Source organism: Procambarus clarkii, chromosome 68 (assembly GCF_040958095.1).
Source record: "Procambarus clarkii isolate CNS0578487 chromosome 68, FALCON_Pclarkii_2.0, whole genome shotgun sequence".
Lineage (NCBI taxonomy): Eukaryota > Metazoa > Arthropoda > Malacostraca > Decapoda > Cambaridae > Procambarus > Procambarus clarkii.
This window is the reverse complement of record NC_091217.1, coordinates 6,336,617-6,357,142: the sequence shown is the minus strand read 5'-3', so window position 1 is coordinate 6,357,142 and position 20,526 is coordinate 6,336,617. Positions and strand designations below refer to the sequence as shown.

At 37.5% G+C, this 20,526-nt stretch overlaps 1 protein-coding gene across 1 annotated transcript; it reads left to right on the top strand.

The window, feature by feature from the left end:
- Positions 1–353: 353 nt before the first annotated feature.
- LOC123774775 (replication factor C subunit 4) lies at positions 354–16,529 on the top strand. Its single transcript, XM_045769369.2, has 10 exons — positions 354–546; positions 1,946–2,070; positions 3,235–3,313; positions 5,527–5,624; positions 6,878–6,976; positions 9,317–9,513; positions 9,877–10,068; positions 11,318–11,433; positions 13,179–13,262; positions 14,833–16,529. The coding sequence occupies exons 2-10, from the start codon at positions 1,961–1,963 to the stop codon at positions 14,926–14,928; spliced, it is 1,071 nt and encodes a 356-aa protein (XP_045625325.2). The 5' UTR covers positions 354–546; positions 1,946–1,960; the 3' UTR covers positions 14,929–16,529.
- Positions 16,530–20,526: the final 3,997 nt, after the last annotated feature.

Below are 20,526 nucleotides of genomic sequence, written 5' to 3'. Positions count from 1 at the left end.
CCTATTATCTTAGCATCATCAGCAAACATGTTCATATAATTCTGTATACCAACTGGTAGATCATTTATGTACACAATAAACATCACTGGTGCAAGAACTGAACCCTGTGGTACTCCAACCCTGTGGAACCCTGTGGTGGTGTGTGTGTGTGTGTGTGTGTGTGTGCAGAAATAATATTAATAAAACAACTATCATTATGTAGTGTACTCTATATATCAAAATATATTATCTTGAAAACCGTATCAGTCACAAAACAAAGAATTGGGCTACTCTTATTACAAATTCGCTACTTTTAGACCGTCTTCTCGCTACTTTTAGCAATTTGGACCCGGCAACACTGCTCCGTACTGTTTGTTGACCATCCTTGGCGGGAAGACCCGGGACCTGTGTACTACCTGCAGGAGAAACCTCAGACAACACTACTTCCTGCAAGCAACGGGAGAGGGAGAACCTCCTTCATGAGCCAGTGGCAGTAGTAGCACCTTCGTGAACCTACGGCAGTCAGAGCACCTTCACACACACACCACGTCCGTAATATATAAAGAGGTGTGTATCTCAGACATCACTGGTGGTCAGGTTGGAGTTTAACAAATTTAAAAATGTTTCGATACCGTAATTTATTATATAAATAAGACCATGCCTTTTTATTTATTTATTAACAAGAAGTTTATATATACACTGTGATGCTACCCTATTCTATATGAAGGAATATATCAAAGATATACTGAATATATCACGCACAATAATATTTGTCTGTGCAATGATTATATGTAAATGCGATGGATAAATTTACCTCTCCAGTGTTTAAACTTGTGAAGTTACTTCGGTATGGTCTTAACTGTGTAGACAGTGTAACATCCTATAGAAGGGGGTATGTCTGTTTCGGACATAAGATGATTCGACGTAGCTCGTTTTCAGTTTGATAAAATCGTATATATATATATTGCTGTGCTAGGTTGTATTAGCTTAAGTTATGTTGTAATTGGCACAGATGGGTTAGGTTAGGTAGGTTTAAAATTTTGTTAGCACATCCTGTGTACGATGTGAATTGTATCCTGTAGAAGTATGGTCATCTATACAAGTGCTTCAACAAAGCTCAATTTTTAATTGTCAAAATTTTATATATTGTTAGGTGAGGCTGTGTTAGTTTAGCTTAGGTTTTTTGATTTGGTCGAATATGTTTCGAAATTAAATGTAATAATTAGCTCGTTTTCTAAATATCAAAACTGTTTATTTGCCTGAATTTACCCGAGGGCCACTAACACTAGTGGTCTCGACGAGGACAGGAACCCGGTGGCTTGTCATAAGTCCTTCCATTTGTTCTGATATTTTTAAGCTAGATTTTAAAGTTCAACAGAGTTTTGACATTTAAGGATTTGACAGGTAGGCAGTTCCATCGGGTTATAACACTGGGTGAAAATGCATCTCCCGTTTTCAATCCTTCATTGCGCCTTGTTGAGCTTGAAACTGTTACTGTGTTACATCCGACCTTGTAAAGTTGTCTTCATCACCATCCTTCAAATTCAGTACCTGTATTTTAAAAGTTTTGATAATGTTGGCACTGTCATGTTTGGTTTGCAGTGTTGTTAGCCCTGTGGCCCTCGAATATTTCTGGTGTGAAAGTTGACTTGGTTCTGGATTTGTTTTATTACCTTAAATTTTTGACATAAGAAAAACAACCAGTCACAATTTATTATTAGATTGAAATTTGTTGTATTTAGCTTAGTTAAAAATATTGCTGCTAGAAAAGTGCCATGACTTATCGTCACAAATCATCTTAATTGTTAAAGCGGTATGTTGCGTACTTGTGTTGAGTAAGGGATATTAATTTTTTATAATTAGAATTACAGTAATTCACTTCCACCAGTGTTCAGTACTTGCTTCTGATAATTTGCTTTTAAAAGTAACACAGTATTTACTAATTTTAGAAATTATTATATTTCAGACTTCATAAGTCATCATGCAAGCCTTCCTCAAAACTGGAAAGCTTGGTGGAGGCTCTAGCTCGGCAGGACCCAGCAAAGAAAAGGTTCCCAGGAAGAAGGGACCTACACCTTGGGTTGAGAAATAGTATGTTTTGGTGAAGCTTGGGAATGTCATTTTTCAAATTTATCTCTGGAAATACATTATGGTTTTTGCATAGTTTTTTAAATATTATACAATGGCATCTCAAAAATCTGGTCCTTGATAAAACAAACTTTTAAATACAGTATTAAATTCAATATATTATTAAACAGTATTTCGATCATGTTATTAAACAGTATTAAACAGGTTCGATCTTGATATCTGAAAGAGATCGAGCCTCATGAAGATGAGTAGATTCACACACTGAGCCTGAAGGCCCAAAAGACAAATTGGAAGGATGAGATACAGAAAATCGTATTGACTCTAATCTAGGTGGGATACAGAAAGAAAGAGTAATTTAATTGCATTCATTGCTAGATTTTAAATGTACATAGTGGTGTATTCTTTAATTTGTAGTAAGAAAACCTCGAGCATTTATTGATATAAAAAAAATAACTAATTTACAGTATTTCAGAAGTTAGAATGTCTCCTCATGTTCAATAACTTGCTCTGAACTGTTTTCTTCACAATAACAATAAAGTATTGTATTAAAATGTACTTAGCCTAGAAAGTATGTTTTCATAATATTTTTGCAAATTATAATATTACTCTATCATAAAACATTATTATTACAATATAGTGCACTAAAAATTAGTTCAAAACAATGACTATTAGCAATAATAAGTGATAAAATCCATTAGGACTGTAGGTGGGTGCAAACCTACAACCTCGGTATTGCCAGTCACATACTCTACCTCTAGGCCATCAGCAGGGTTGTAGTGGTAGACTACGCAACTGGCAATGCCGGGGTCGTAGGTTCGCACCCACCTATAGTCCTAGGAGATTTTTTCATTTATATATATTACGTTAATGTGATTTGTGTTAATAATAATATACATCGATCTGAGTCCTAATATATTGTAATAAAATTAGAGCTGATATGTATAATCTTTTGATACATGTTCAATGCTGAAGCAAAAAAAAATTATTATAATTTTTCATAAATGTTAACTCAATACAGTACTGTTCATTTACAATTATTACAATATAGCAGTCATAAAAAAAAATCAAATATGTGGATACACAATCAAGTTCCATGTATCAAATCTCATAACTTTTGTAATATCACATTTGTAATATATCATATTATTTGGGAATAATTTTTTCCAGCCGGCCAAAGACGGTAGAAGATGTTGCTTACCAAGATGAGGTGGTGTCTGTTCTGAAGAGCACACTGATGGGTGCTGATGTAAGTCTGATTCTTTTATAAGCTTTCAATGAGGAAGGGTTTAATTTTGTTTTCTCTTCCCACCACATTTGTCCAGCCACTTGGGCTAGACACTAGAGCGACAGTTCAATACCCGACCATCCAAATGGTTGGGCACCATTCCTTCCCTTCGTCCCATCCCAAATCCTTATCCTGATCCCTTCCCAGTGCTATATACTGTAGGTGTAATGGCTTGGCACCTCCTGATAATTCCCTTCCCACCACCTCTGTACCTGTGTGTCAGCTCAGAAAGTAAGAAATAACAGTAATGCATTTCATAAAATTTTGATTTTGATTTAAAATTGTTTTAAAGCTCAGTATTTATGATTACCAATCAGTTTTGCATAATGCATTTCTATGAGGACCCCTCTGTGACTCCCCTAGCTACCTACCCATAGTTCTCCAGACCCAGGTATCACATTAGGCTCTACACATATAAGTGCCAGATGTTGGTACAGAACACCTATACCAAAATCTGACCCCTCCCCCTCAGTAAAGGCAAGAGTATCTTAAAGTAATAGACCACCACAATAATCAATGAGAAAAATCCACCAGCTTTGTAGCTAAGTGTTGGCCATCTCTTGGAGTCTGTCCTGTGCAAGGAACTTGTGCTTGTGTGTTTCTTTTTTATTTTGTGTGAGTTTATGCTGACATGTGAGTGCCTTGATTACTTGTTTGCCAAGGCTGAATGTGGCTCCAGTTGCTTTCTCTGGTTGCTGCTGGCATTGCCCATGCTTTCGGTCATAGTTCTCTTCCCTTGAAAAAGTTCAGGAGTCTGTCAGTGGGGGCTAAATCATCCTCAAGAGCATGTGCTGTGGTTCTTCTGCAGGGTCTGGTGGTTGGGTTTTGCTGTGATTTGCTTGTTGCAGATTCAGTGTTCGGCTCGGGTCCTGTAGAGGGCTATGCTTTTCCTCAGAGTTCAAAGTTTTGGGTTGGTGTGGTTTTGTGTGTACCTTCCTGGTACTCTACTTCCATGTCAGTATGTGCGGGGTTGGAAGCTGAGGTCGCCCTGCGGTTCTTGTTTCGGGATATTCCATTTGTTTCCTTCCAGGTCTGTTATTTTTGTTTGAGGCTTTTCAAGTTATTCCTTGGCCTAGGATATGTTGATCTTTAGTCACCCATCTGTTTCCATCTCTGCTACTCCTGGGTTGAAGACTTCTTCCTTTCAGATTTTGTTTGTGCCCATTTTTGAAGCTGTGGTTTTGATTGTCGTTATTATGTTGGGCTTCTCTGTGCTTGTGTTTTTGGCAGCCCTTCTTGGGCTTTGGCACCCTGAAGTTTTTGTCATGCTTCTTGACATGTTGCTAGGGCATTTCTGTGATATGCCCTATGTTTACCAGCAGTGCTACCCACTTGTCTCTTGTTTTGTGTAGGCTGTATTCTTGAGTGGTGTGTTTGACCATTGTACCACTCTTAGTTCACAGGGGTGTTTGGATACTTTTGGGTTTTGTGAGATTTTGCAGGGCTTTTGAGGCTTTTCTGCTTGCTGGTGCTTGCTGGAAGGCTTTGTGCATCATTCCTGCTCTTTGCAGGCCTGTTCTATCCAATGCTTGCAGACTTGTCTTCATCAATGGTTTTTGGGGCCTGGGTGGGTGCTCTGGGTTCACATCTTCTGGTTCTGCCCCCTCCCTCCACCACGGTAGGCCCTGTTGCAGACGAATGAGTCACAATAACGTGGCTGAAGATATAATGACCAAACCACACACCAAAAGATGAAATGACAGCGTTTGCGATTTGGTCATTGTAGGCCTTGTTGTTTTTCTTTCCATGTTGATAAAGAGGGGAGCCCTCCCAGAAATTTAGTATTACATGTAATGAAGTACCTCTTTCTTATAGATTCCCTCTGTATTTGTTTCTACACTTTCCTTCCCTTCTTACAGTGGTATTCAGAGATTCTGGATCGGATGATGTACATTGTTTGTAGATGTTTTCAAGCAGTTACCTGTTTTGTTGTACTCTACCTTTCTGTTGTGTTTTTCTGCTGGTTACTGTGATGATCTAGTACCCCAAAGACCCCTTGCTGCTTCTATTAAAGGGGTACAGAGTTTGGTATTGGTCCAGAATGTATTCATGTCTGACTACACAATTCTGGTCAATAATAGAGCAATACACAATAATAGAGCAGATTAGTGAGGAACCTAGTGATTTAGCTCTGAAAAAATGATTTTCATGTTGATTCAACATTATTTTTACAGCTGCCAAATTTGCTGTTTTATGGACCTCCAGGCACTGGCAAAACTTCAACCATTTTGGCTGCTGCAAGACAGCTATTTGGAGACCTTTTCCATCAGAGGTGAGTTGGTTGGTGATGACTAAACTGGAGCAAGAAAGTTTTGGTTTTCTCTTTTTCAGGGAAGAATTAGGTAGGAAGTCATTTGCCCATGAATTTCTCTGCCAGATTTATGTTTTAAGATATAAAAAGATTTAAAAGTTCCATGGGGCTCTGCATCAACTTTCTCAGGCCTCCGGTAAACAGATGCTGTTTTGAAAAAAATTGTGGCCACTGTTCCTGGGTGTGAAGGTACAGAGTGAGGAACCAAAGGTGGCACATGCAGCATGAGCTAACAGCTGCTAACAGCACTGCTGTTCAGCTTGTGTCTAATGCATCACTTAAGTGTTGAAGATATAAGTAACTGCTGATATTTTGCAATGATAGAAGATCTTGACTGTGATAGACTATGTATAATATTCAGATATCAGTGAACACAATGCTGTTTATGATGTTAAACGTGTGATGTAGGCAGCCACAGCACTCTGTCATTGCTTCGTGCATCCAAGCATTATGAAACGACAGCTCATGTTCCTTTACAAAATACTTACCAAAAATGATTAATTTTCCGGTTTCTGGTAATAGCAGCATTGAGCTTAAAATTAGTGATGTGCATAGTATGTTGAGAGGAAGAATTTTGCAGAGTGAGATAGCATCATCAGTTAAGTAATGTGTGGTGGTGCAATGCTGTTTGAACTCACCGGACCAACTTAGTGGTTTATGGTGTACAAAAATGTAGATAGTTAACCAGACCACACACTAGAAGGTGAAGGGACGACGACGTTTCGGTCCGTCCTGGATCATTCTCAAGTCAACATCAACTTGAGAATGGTCCTGATTGACTTCACTCTGCTGGTGTTCCTTTTTTGCGTGTTGGCCTTTTAATTTCCATTTATCTTTAAATTCCTGAATAATTTTTAAAAAGTTGTAAAAATACATCAACAATAATACAAATGGTTTCAAATTGAAGACTTGTCCAATTCCTTTTTTCATGATTTAAAAAAATTATCATACTTCTGTTGGAATATGCATCATGAGGGACCAGCAGGCATTATGGATTTGTTTTAGAGTAATCAGTTATGTTGACTATTTTACTTCATGTTTTCACGCAGTGTCAAGACAATTTTTAGGCATAACCTGTTTCATGTTCTTTTTGAGTATCAATCTTTACCCCCTCCCCCCCCCTCTCCCTGCATATGTTCTTTGAGGCAAAGTTTTACATTTATACTACTGTATATGTACATGATAACTTACACAGTACTGTATCTTCTTTTCAGAGTTTTAGAGTTAAATGCCTCTGATGAGCGAGGAATTCAGGTTATAAGAGAGAAGGTCAAGAGATTTGCCCAGACAACTGTGTCCAGCACCAGACCAGAGTAAGTAGGGAGTTTTTCATATATTGTATAAATCATATACTATCTTTGCTGCCCAAAAGTGGAAGTTATAATATGTTTCTGCTTCATGGTTGATTATATTTTCCAACTTTAGTTTTATTTGTTCCTTCTCATATTGGAATGTATGATTACCTTTTGATGATTTCGAGAGTAGTTCTACTCCCACAGCCTGACCTGTGGCTAACCATCCCTGGTGATTGCCTAGTCTGTGAATTTAAATTGGAATAAGTTCATTGAGGTATAAATATTGTACACACAAAAAAATGAGGTAGCTCAAGCTACTCTCACCCCGCTCAAGATAACTTATCCATATAATAAGACAGACATCACAAGCAATTGATATACAACTTCCCATTCTGGGTGATGAACATTTATGTATCTTCTTGTAGAAAAGTAATATTATTGGAATTGCACATAAATGCATTAAAATACTTTTATAACTAAGTACAAATGCATATAACTGGTAGAGAGGCCTTGCTGCCTGTAATGACAGCCTCAGTTGCATTGCCTAATTTCCTTGCCCCAGTCCCACAGGAGGCAGAGTTAGCATTTTACTTGGCTTGCCTTGTGTGTCAAGGCCCAGTCTTTAGGTTCAGCCTGGTCCTTAATCTGTTTATCCACCTCCCCTTTTTTGACTCCACTTTCCTAAGGATGCCGCTGCTCATGTTCTTTTGACTGCTTCTGCTGCCTGTCGCCCTACTCAGTCAGCTGTCATTTCATTGGGGTTCTGCCTCTGATTTTCAGAGGCAGAACCGAAAATTTTGGGTTACGCCTGCCATTTGTTAGGATAGGCAATTGGAGTCAAATTTATAGGTTCTTGCGCTTCCTTCTGTAGTGTCCTCTTCTACTCATGAGTGACATTCTGTCACAGAAGGATGATAATGCTTGTGGTTTGCACCAGGCCTTTTTTACAATTAGCCCTTTTGAATGTGCAGGAGGGAGGGAGGGATCTAGCCTGATTTGCCAGCACCTGCTTCCACAATTTGTGAGCCTTTTGGGTTGTCTCCTTCCTTTTGTGGAATTGGTTAGTCCTCTTTTGAGTTTGGGGCTAGCATGTCAGGAGTCCTTCTCACAGTTGTGCAAGAGCATCATTAAGTACTCACCTAGTTGTGCTTGTTGGGGTTGAGCTTTAGCTCTTTTGTTCTGACTGTCAGTCAACTGGTAGTTGCCTAAGTGTAGTTACAGGATGAGAGCTATGCTCATGGTGTCCAGTCTTCTCAGTACTGTTTGTCATTAACGTTTTAAAACCTCTACCAGTTTTGGCCTCCACCACTTTCTCGCTTAGTTTGTTCCAACCTGTGTGAGATAAAAGGGACACTGCATGGTCTGTCAAGGATCTACTAGTGCCTACGTATAGCACTTGCAAGACTGGTACTCCATCACCTTTACCAGAATATGCTACCACCCATTGAGGATGCAGCTTAGCTTTACATAAGGTACTAATAATTTATTTCTGTTTGTGCTCTCATGCATACATCCAACATACAACCAGATATTTATACTTCTTTCTTCATGTATTTTAGTTCCTTGCCATTAAGAATAAGTGTTTCATTTCTTTATAGTCATACTGTATTTGGTTTTCTCTTCTCTTGGACTGGTTGGTACAGGGATGGCCTTTATCTTTCAGGGCCAGCTTTGATCTCTGATGCTCCAAGAGATTGGACACTGTTTCTTTAGCCAATCCTCATATTCTCGCTCCTTGTCCTCATATTCCTTTCAAGTGATTAGTCATGCTTGCTCAGCACATTTGCCTCATAATTACTTTACATGTTCACTTCTAACTAATCTAAGTTTATGACAGGCTGCTCCAAAGAACCACCAGAAAGATGCATTTCTTTACATTCAGTGCTAGATTTCTGTTTCTCTTTTTCTCTCGTTATTTTTACTCTTTCCTCTTTTTTTTTCATATTTATTCTCTTATCTCTCTCCTTTCCTCTTCCCTCGTCTCTCTCTTCTTTCCTCTCACGCTCTCGGTGCATATTCATTTTATTTTTTGGCATTTTAAAATTAAAGTTAAAGCAAAACGTGGTGGTGGGGTCCCTCGATTGTTTCAAGCATGGGATGGACATGTATACGAGTGGGATTGGGTGGTTATAGATAGGAGCTGCCTTGTATGGGCCAATAGGCCTTCTGCAGTTACCTTTGTTCTTATGTTCAATGTAATTTCTTATATTGCCTTTGCTTCAATTGGAATAATAATATAAAAATGGTTTTTGTCATCCAGTAGTAATTTTACTTGTCAACCTTGTATTGTTATCCTGTGATTTGTTATGTTTCATTTTATTATTTATTGATTTAACTATTGTTGAATCATTCCTGCAGTGGTAAACCATGTCTACCTTACAAAATCATTATACTGGATGAGGCTGACTCGATGACTAATCCTGCCCAAGCAGCCCTCAGGCGTACTATGGAAAAACAGTCCCGGACAACCCGTTTCTGTCTGATCTGCAATTATGTGTCTCGCATTATTGAGCCTCTTACATCAAGATGTTCCAAGTTTCGTTTTAAACCTCTTGGTAACTATTTTTTATGTAAAGCAGAGTTATGCATTCATGAGTGAAAAGTATACTTTTGGATTTATGTAAATATTAAGTAGTTATTTAATAATTTTTTGGTATACTTTATTAAAAAAAATAATCTTGATTTGGGCCATGCAAAATGATCTGAGACTAGGACAGTAGATTAATATAAATGTCCTTGTTGCATCTATTGATTATATAAAAATTCCTCATCAGAAAGTTGATAAAGGTGATAACTTTGATTCAACCATTTAAATTTACTTTTAAATATGGGCTAAGATATATAGTGTGTTTGCCGTAAACATTTTACATCTAGCTTTTTGAATGGCATAACTATAGGTACTGTACTATTTTTTACAGCACATGGAATTATGATGAAGCGACTGTCTTACATCTGTGAAGAAGAAAATGTCAAATATGAAGATGGTGTTTTGGAAGCGTTTGTTGAAACTAGTGAAGGAGATCTGCGAAGAGCTATTACGACTTTACAATCAGCTGCTCGACTTCGTAGCGGTGAAAAAATCCAACAGCAAGATGTTTATGAAATTACAGGTATGTATGAATTTTTAATACTTAATGGTAAAATTCAACTTTGATGAGTGTATAGGTATTACACTGACATCACGCATAACCACAATGTTATATGTCTGCACTACACATAACTTTGTGTAAATTGATAGTCTTGTTCTGTGTTTTGCATTTCTTGTGCAAAAAGTGCAGTAATGCCATACTCTTATTCTGTATTGTTCTTCTGGTCTAAATTATTCACTTCTCTCATTCCCACAACTTAACATTTGCTATGGGTCGAGTTGTAGTTATTACTGAATTTGCCTTCCCCTCCCTCCTTGGCCAACCACTTGGGCTGGACGATAGAGTGACGGTCTTGCTGCATGCAGGTCGGCATTCAATCCCCAACTGTTCAAATGATTGGGCATTATTCCTTTCCCCCCCATCCTATCCCAAATCCTTATCCTGATCACTTCCAAGTGCTATATAGTGATAATGGCTTGGCTTTCTTCTGATAGTTCTCTTCCCCTCCCTCCTGCAGCCTATTTAGGCTCTCCTGCATTTTGCAGTCTTCATTTTTTTATTCTCCTCATCAGCTTGACATTGGCATAAGCTTGACATTAATTAATTCACTTTCTTTAGTAGGTTGTTTGTGAACTGGGAACAAAATGTGGCCCAGTACTGATACTTGTGGGATCTTGCTCATCATCTTTCTACATTCTGACTTTATGAATATCAAAAATTATATTTTATTATGTATGTTTCTCTTTCTGTGAACACTAGGTTTAATTATAGGTAGTTTATCACTTCATCTCTTCATATACCACACTACAAAAAATATACTGGCATCCTATGAATTTTACTCTTGCGAGATTCCCTCCATAAGGGTCTATCATCAAACTTATCTCTTTTTTATTAAAATCATCAAGTATAAAATCAAGTATCAGTAATTCTGACCTTATATCATTTGCTACTAGTGTGGCTTTTTCCACAACTTTCAGGTGTGTTGTACTTGTCAGGTAGGTGTGTTGTTGTGTGTTCCTACAGCGTAGGAAGACAAAGTTAATTCCCCAAATTAGAAATCTTTCACATGAAGAAAGATTAACAAAGCTTAAATTGCATTCACTGGAAAGGAGAAGAGTTATGGGTGACATGATAGAGGTTTACAAGTGGATGAATGGAAATAACAAAGGGGGGATATTAAAAGGGTGTTAAAAGTATCAGCACAAGACAGAACATGAAACAAGGGTATAAATTGGTTATTACTACCTTCATTCTTAATGTTTCTCCCCAGGAGTTGTTCCAGAGAAGTGGTTGGATGAACTTTTTGAAGTGTGCTTGACTGACTCCTATGAAAAATTAACTGATTTCATCACCCTGATGATGATGGAAGGTTTCTCTGCAAGCCAGGTAAGAGCCTCATTATATCTCTTCAATGCAGTTCTTGCTTTCTAAGAGTGTTAGTGTTATAAAACAAATAGGTTCTGAAAATGTTTACTTGTAAGGTGTATATATTGAATAAAGGTTGCCCATCTATATTGTTTTAATTGAATCCATGAGGATTGAAGCCTGCACATGCCTTCAACCACTAGGCCACAATATGCTAAAAAAGTAAAGTAACCTGGGATTCATCTAAATCCTCTAGGGGTCCTCAGGCATCCACTGAAATCAAGGGTGATGCATGAAACCCTGACTTGGTTTGATTGTAAGCCTCAGGACCCCTAAGAGGATTCAGTTGAAATTCCAGGTTGCATTACTTTTTAGCATATCGTGGCCAAGTGGTTTAGGACGTCTGCTTGGGAGTACCCAGTGTGCAGGTTCGAATCCTCCTCATGGCTCCTACTGATTTTCTCATTCTCGTTTATCATACATATGTTATCTACAGTCGGTAATCTTAATCATAAGGAGTCCCTCCCTATTAAAATTAGCCGAACATTCGACTTGTTTTTTGGCCACATTTCTTATCAAGAATGACCAAAAATCACCACATCCAACAAAATTTGTGTAAGTCACACCATTTATTTGAAAATTATGCATATAACCCTTTAACCAAATTCCCATTTGGGTTGAGTCAGGAACTCAAAAGTGAATTTATTCGGGTTACTCGAAGATTTGGGTTACCAGATTTCGGATTACCAAGCTCTTCCAGTATCTATAGTCCCATGTCCATAGATACTGTTCATCTCCCAGCTGCTGTGATGGGTGATGAAGCTCAATTAGCCTATAGTTTATTCCCTTTTCCCTGGACCTTTCAAATTTCATTAGCATCTATGCATTCTTCAGGCCATGTCATATGATCTGAAGAATGAACTTCCAAACTCCCAGGACCTGGGAGTTTGGAAGTTGAACTGTATATTTGTTTCTGTTCTCCATCTCAGCATGTGACTCTTAAGGGCTTTGGTTCATCTTATTACCTGTAGCCTCTTGCTAGTGCTATGCTTTCTGGGGTTTAAGTCAGAATGGGAGTGAGGCAATTGTTTACATAGGTAGTGACACCTAGCTAGTTTAGGATAGTGGTCAAGCAGCAGCCTAGCAATTAGCAGAGCAACACTTTGCAGTCTATTTGACAACAAGTATCACTTGGAGGGAATTTTTGTATGGGATAAGAAATCCCCAGTGTCTCCCATCTACCCAAAGATGGGATTAATGACCCAAAGTAAACTGTTTGAAAGGATCCCTACATCAGGAAGTAAAAGTCAAACATGCCTGATTGGTGTTGACCAATCCACACACTAGAAAATGTAGGGACTACAACGTTTCGGTCCGTCCTGGACTATTCTCAAGTTGATTGTCTCACAATCGACTTGAGAATGGTCCAGGACGGACCGAAACGTTGTCATCCCTTCATTTTCTAGTGTGTGGATTGGTCAACATACTTCAGCCACGTTATTGTGACTCATCGCCTGCATGTCTGATTGGTGTGATGTCGTCATTTTGTTACAGCTAAACATGGTCCAAAGAAGTGACCGAGTGGCTTACTCAGAAAGAAGCTTTTCATCTAAACTATTTCATCCTTCTCTCTGCAATATTTGTCATTTAAATGTTTGCAGTGCCCTAAATTATAGTCAGTGAAGTCATATTATGTAGTGAAGGATAAATGGAAATACAGGAAGTTGTTATCTTTACTAAGCTTTGTATTATTTTTGTAATTACAGATAATGAATCAAATACATGATCGTATTGTCACACATGACAGATTAAGTGACCTTCAGAAAGCTGCCATCTTCGAAAGACTAGCTGTAAGTAGGAATCGTTTTATTTGTCTTGGGTAATTTGATCATAATTAACTATATAGCACTGATAATAAAGCATATTTTCCCATCAGAACTTTGTTTTTTTTATTTATTAAGGGATACCTTGGGATATCTGCAGAATGCCTCAGCCTATCAGCTTGGAACTTGCATCACTTACATATGATGGTATAATATTTCTTTTGTAATTGGTAAATGTTAATTTATTGGTGCCAGGTTTTAAGACCATTTATACCCCCTATAGTCTCAACAATTGACTTTAGGTGAAAATTAAAAATGATTACTGTAACATGCGAGTTCAGTCACTTTCATTGAATCATTTAAGTAATTTTTCACCTGTGCATCAACCCTTCCCTCAAAACTTTGGAGTTTTGAGTTAACAACATTATAATAGAAACCTCAGAAATCTTGACCGATTTTGTTTTATCAGAAAAATCTTAAAATATATACAGTATTGACAATCTCATCTTCAGCAGTTATAAGCATTGAATTTCACTTTGTAACTAGCCCTATGAAATTTAATTTAATTCAAAATTGTGACTACAGTACAATCTCTATTCAATGAACTATACGAGACTGACCCCAATTCGTTGCAACTGGAGATGCCTTAAACCCCATCTAGCATATTTCCCATGCCCTGACCTTAAAATCTCATTTTCAAAGGCAGAAGAGTCCATATTTTACTGAACGAAAACCTCTGCAACTAGAAACAAAACAGAAATGTGGAATTTTGTTTTTAAATTAATATGCTCAATGGTTTCCTAAGGCCCTCGACTCGTCTGATCTCATGTCCTTCTATGAAAATCATTAAAAATGTAATTTTAGCCCTATTAAGAGTGTTACCATTCATACCCTCATATTTCCCATGCTCTGTGTGCTAATTTAACTAAGAGAATCTTTAATTTTAACCTATGATATGATGGGCAACTCTGTCTTAAGACTTCAAAGAACTCTTGTTCGTTGAATCAGGCGAGCAAATCTGACCTGGAAAATGTGCTTTACAACCAGAAATTCCCTTAATTGAGGTTCCACTATATTGGATAGGGTTTTTTGTAAAATGTATAAAAAAGTTTTTTCTTGTAATTTATGACTGTTAAATAATTCACTAATAATCAAAAATAATAAATAAATGCTAATAAAATAATAAATAATTAATAATGTGCACGATTCACAAATTGCCTTTAATTTTTTTTTTTTTTTTTTTTTTTTTTTTTTTTAATACTTGAACAGTATTCATAATATATTTTTGTATTGCAAAATGTTCCTGGCATAGATTGAGATTGACTGGGATCAAAAGACACTTTTCTATTTTGTAAAATGAGACCCATTACTATATATTAAAGAGTATTAATATGAATGAATTACCTGATTTTGATGGTGATCTTGTTGAAAATATAGATAGCTGTTTTCATTACATATATGTATTAGGTAAATGCTACAGACATTTGACCATATTGTGACATTTAGTAATTATCACAATAGTCAAATATCACCAATAACACCAGAAAGAGGGATTAACAAGATAGTTAATGTGAAGTAACAGTAACTATATTTTCAGATATGTGATCATCGACTCATGGATGGTGGGGACGAGTATCTTGAAGTGTTGGACCTCTCTTGTACTATAATGACACAGCTCTGTCATGCTACATGAAGAAAAACCAGATTTAATTAGTGTGACTAAATAACTTTGCTGTTCCTCCCACAGATAGCATACACATACTGTTAAAAGATAAAATATATTCTGTACATTTTCAAATTTTTGCTGCACTGTTGTGTGTATTTTTGCTTAACCTTTCTGGCTCTGTTTACATTCAATATATTAATAAACTGTAATTTTGAGTGAAAAATTAAATACAAAATTATACCTTTTTCTGTGAGGGTTGCTTTGGTAGGCCTTCCAAACTACCCACCTAGCTAGCTGACACACAAACTACACCAAGAGCAGAATATGGCTCCCCTCAATAGAAGCAAAGAAATTTGGGAATACAGTATATTACCTTCTACAGTACTCAAGAGATAACTATCAGAAAAGTAGAGCACACCAAACCAGACAGCTTCATGATTACCATTGGCAACTCTGCACCTTTAGTATGTAAACAATCATTTCCTGGGTTGTATCACATGAGGCAGTAGCAATTTTGGAATGCCAGCCCCCTCATTCTCACCTGTTGGCTTGTTCCAGATTGAAACATGCCAACAGGTGGAACACATGTAGGCTGAGGGCAGATGGCATTGCAGGAGGCTAAGGTGATCCAAGAGATCCGAGAGTCTGGCTCTCTAGGGAGGCATTGACCTTTATATAGTCAGGCGATGATGACTCATCCGGTGTCAACTCAAGGTGGTAACAAGCACTACTAGCAAACTTCTAGTTTGTGGCTGGCGGCGCCTTTGTGTTGAAGCTCCCCACTGCTAGTTGAAGGCGGCTAACTGCTTATTTGTGAAGGAAAACTACCGGTTAGTTGAGGCGCTCGGCTTGCCGGGCCCTGGGGGGTACAGAGAGGTGGAGAGGTAGCAGGACTGATGACTCATCTGGGCTGGTGTAGAGGTGGACTTTCCGTGCAGAGGCATTGAGGGTGAGTAGGAAAGGCAGTTCCACTGTTATGCAGGGGATTCACGTGACAATGTATATAAAGAAGTAATTTTCAAAGGGTGCTGGAAAGCCTGGAAGATTAGAATCGTCCGTCACCTCGGGCCTATACAAATGCAAAATTACATAAGATTAGAAATATCCAAGATATCAGATTTACCAAGGATTTTATAGACATTCTATAAGGATTTTTTTTATATGCATAGGGTAACATGCAGCAAATCTATAGCTGCACTTTAAGAAGTTAACCTTTGGCCTGTGCCCCTGTTTATAGGTGACAATGTCCTGGTATGCAGGGGAAGATAAATTTCCTTCTGATGTCAAAATGCATTCTTCATCTTGGGGGGGGGGGGGGATAAAATTTGTGACTGGTAGTGGTGAAGCAAGGAAATCTTGTGATGTCACGAGTCACAAGCATTCATGGAGTAATCTCGTGGAGGTTGCCCTGGGTTAGCATGGGGCGGGAATTGCAGCAAAGATAGTTTTACATATATATATATTGCAATGTCCAATAGTTTATTCACAGTAATATGATTCAATTGTACAGTATGTCATTTGAAGGATTTATGTAATAAAATGTGGAACATTGGAATGCTCAATACATATATTCATGTCACTAATGTGCATCATATTATATTCATAGAACAATAAACATACTGCCTTTTGCTATTATTAACATGTATACACACTTTATATATAACTATATTTTCACGTACCATTGCCAACCACAAAGTAGTTGTGGTGGATGGGGTAATTTCTTAATCAAAGTGCAACATAGCATGTTGGTCAGTTGCCAACTGCAACTGCATAAGGAGACAATTGATTACCATTTCTGATTGCCTCTGAGCAGTCTGAGGGCAGCAATATTCCGAGAAAATAAAATCTAGTTGATTTGAGGCAAAAGTTAAAGCGCACCTGGACCTAGATTCAGGAAGCTCTGTGTATTTCTTAGTAAGTGGGTTTGCTACGAAGGTTCCTAAGTGCGCCCTAAGAAGATGCTTAGGTGCGATTCAATAAGGTATACTTAGGAAGAAAATTGTTGGTTCACCTGCGTGCCGATAGAGGTCACTAGTGTGTTTCGTTTGGCCAATCAGAGAGCAGCAACATTCTTCATATTGAAGATTTAGCGCTGGCTTATCGGAGCTCTACTGCCTCCTATTTACGTCGAATTTTCTTATAAAATTAGTATATTTCGAAGTAAAACAATGTTTTTTCAACTTCTACAGCCAGCACCGACATTGTAGTAAACAAATATGTTACATTTGTTGTTTACCTACGTAATTCTAAGAGATACTGTGTAGCTGTCCTTGTTGCTCGGAAGATGCGCTGACAATTATTGTATATATTTACTGAATTTACCCAAGGGCCACTAACTATCTAGTGACCTCGAAGAGGACAGAAAGCCGGCGGCTTGTTAAAGGGCCCGCCAATTGTCTTAATGATATTTTTTTAGCTGGAATTTGGCATTTACGGCTTCAGCGGGTAGGCGGTTCCATGGGTTTATAGCCCTCTTGGTGGAAAAAAACATCTGTTTTCAGTCCTACTTGAGAGAACATACTCTCCAACACTATATCTGTGATTGTCCTGTTATCAATGACTTCATACCAAATGGTATGAGGTATTTTGAGCTCTGTAATTACTTCATACACTCAGGAATATTGGAAGATATTCTTGTGCTGCACCCAGATTTTGCCAGTGGAGGCTAATAGATCAGCATTAAGTATTTTGTTCTCTCCTAATTCCATGTATGACTGGCCATCCTGTGAGGTGAGGATGTTGGGTGAGCTTGTAGCTGGATTTTGATCTACACTGTGGTCCTTTATACAGAATAGGGAAGCTGCACATTGCTGTGTATACCTAAACATGTTTAAAAATACATTGTTTGAGAGGAGTTTTGTAGAAACTGGTAAGAGTAATTATAATATAATGTTTTCATGATTCAGTGCTTACCTCTTGTGAAAATTGCTTAGAGTTGTTTAGTCAGAGTTGATTTGTTTTTTGTATTGAGGCTGGTATTTTCTAAATTGATTCCATGTACAGTATGTCTAACCATCCTGTGAGATGGGAGTATTAGATAAACTTATAGCTAGTTTTTTATCTACACTGTGTAATATTCCATATAGAATAGGGTAGCAGCACATTGCTGTGTATACCTAATCTTCTTAATAAAAAAAATCAGTAATAAAGATTTTAAATTATAGTTTGTATTATTACAAATACAGTACTGTATTATCCTTATTAAATCATGTTGACCATGGATCATTAAGATCTCATGTTGATATGTAATACAAGTCATATTTCTTTTGAACTGCTAATCCATGCTAATCATTCATTAAATTGTGCATTATGTCTCAATTTTTCACTTCCTTGGATGTACTGTACAGTACAAAAAGATAGGATAAAAATAAACCAGTAATATTTCTTTCATTATATTTTTCATTTAAATAACTGCATCAATATTTTTACAGCTGACAGGATTTGTTTTCCCATACAGGTGCATTATTTGTTAAAAAAAATTTGGTTTATTACACACAATGGTGCTACATAGCCTTCCCAGCTTGGTGCCTTCTTTTAATACTTACTGATTAAAAAATAAATAATAAATACATTTTATTCAGGAAAAGTACATACAGTTGATTTACAAACATAATGTTGGATTTATAGGCAGAGCTAGTACATACAATACCTAAAGCCACTAATACTCATAGCATTTCGGGCAAGGTGTGGGGGGAAAAAAACACAGACTAAAACTTAAATTAATAGTAATCGGGATTAGGTATAAATTGTGTTGAAAGAAGGAATAAAAAATACAAAAAGGGGGTTAACATAGCATAAATCAGCAATTGCACATGTTGGTGAACAGAGTTGTTTAAAAAATAGCAAGACATGGGTTGACATTTAGGAGGTAAGTTAGGTTACATGGAGTTAATTACGCAGTACTTGGTTTAACTCTTAAACTGGTTGAGAGAGGTACAGCCTTTGACATGATTCGGGAGGTCATTCCACATTCTGGGTCCCTTGATTTGTAGAGCACTTCTAGTTTGGTTACACACAGCCAAATTGAGTAACAGGAAGAGGTCTTGGACACTTTGTTCCATGCTAAATGTAGAGGAATCAGCTGAGTATTCCTCAAATAAAATAAGTTGCCTCAGCTTATAAGGTAAATAAAATAAGCATTTCTCAAATAAGTAGCTGCCTCACCTCACTGCCTTACTGCTACATAGCCTTCCCGGCATGGTGCCTTCTTTTGATAATTACTTGTTCCACACCCAAATTGTATAACAGGAAGAGGTCTTGGACCCCTACTTTCCTCTCTCTTTTTTAATAATCTAGTCATAATTATAGCTTTAAGTATTCAATGAATAAAGTTTTTGACATTTTTACCCTTTTCCTTACCTAACATCATTTGTGCAGCATATTTTTATTTTATGTCTCACCCAGATTTAATTTCAAAATAAAACCAAACTAAATAAATTAGAAATGGGTATGTATAGCTAAGGTACACCCTTACTACTAGGTGAACAGGGGCATTTGGTGATAGTAAATGATCCCATCAGGCAGGGCTCATCACCTTCTCTCATATTTCATGTTCACCAGTGTTTATTTACTTAATAACTACTGGTATAATATCTTGCTATTATAAAACTAATTCTACTATCATCAAACACATATTTACTTCAAGTTTCAAGCAGAGAATGCATATATAACTAACACGAAGGATTCCTCTTCACTAGATTCACCAGCTATAATATTTTGGTCATGTTCCAATATCATAAATCGATCCCAGTGTTATGTAGTAGAGAAAAAATGACTTATATCCAGTTTACGTAAAGCTACGAGTGGTCGAAACCACACTTAAATCCCGGAATGAACTTACGAAGGTTTTTCCACTTAGGGTAGTTAATTGAATAGGACGTAGCCGCCACGAAGGCGCTAAGACGGAAAACGCTCTTAGCTAAGAGGAAAAACCTTCGTAAGTACCTTCCTGAATCCGGCCCCTGGGTCGTAAATAAACGACGCGTAAATACCGGTATTTTGACCACTAGTTGCTGTAGCGTCGTAAATTTACGCGCGATTAAAAAATATTTGTATAAAATCTAAATCAACCGACTTTGGTATAGTATGAAAATGTTTGCCATTAAATTTCCGTTTTCTCTAATAGGTACATGGCCTATTTGGGAGAACGGCAATGTATTGTAACTTAGTGGAAAGACTATTGTATTATTGACAAGGCGAGTGCAATCGCCCACTTCACACACTCTTGGTGTGGGACGCGATCATGATTCTACATTTATATGCATATGTCCGTGTAGGGAATTTAATTGCGATCACAGTGATACCAATTTTAACGCTGTAGGATAAGTGTGGAGTTGACAACCCTGAAAAGAATAAAAACATTTCGTCGCTGTTTGGAACTCACGGCTAGTGATCGATGTAGTTCTTTAGCTTTTTGTGTGATTTAACTCATGCTTTGGTGACATATACATATTTTCCAAATAATGCACAAATTAGGTGAGTACAACTAGGTGAATACAGCTGAGGGGCGGGACCAAACAGCTGAAGCTCAATTTCCTACGCATAACTAGGCGAGTCCATAGGAATTACCGTATGTCCTGGCGCCATCTATGTTTTGACAGCAGTACTACTAATGTTCCCACGTTA

What these genes read in the sequence shown, in the direction of transcription:
- LOC123774775 (XM_045769369.2), top strand. Translation starts at nt 1,961, where the DNA reads ATGCAAGCCTTCCTCAAAACTGGAAAGCTTGGTGGAGGCTCTAGCTCG. An exon ending in GTTTCGTTTTAAACCTCTTG is followed by an intron (nt 9,514 to 9,876) that starts GTAACTATTTTT and finishes TATTTTTTACAG; the next exon opens with CACATGGAATTATGATGAAG. An exon ending in CCATCTTCGAAAGACTAGCT is followed by an intron (nt 13,263 to 14,832) that starts GTAAGTAGGAAT and finishes CTATATTTTCAG; the next exon opens with ATATGTGATCATCGACTCAT.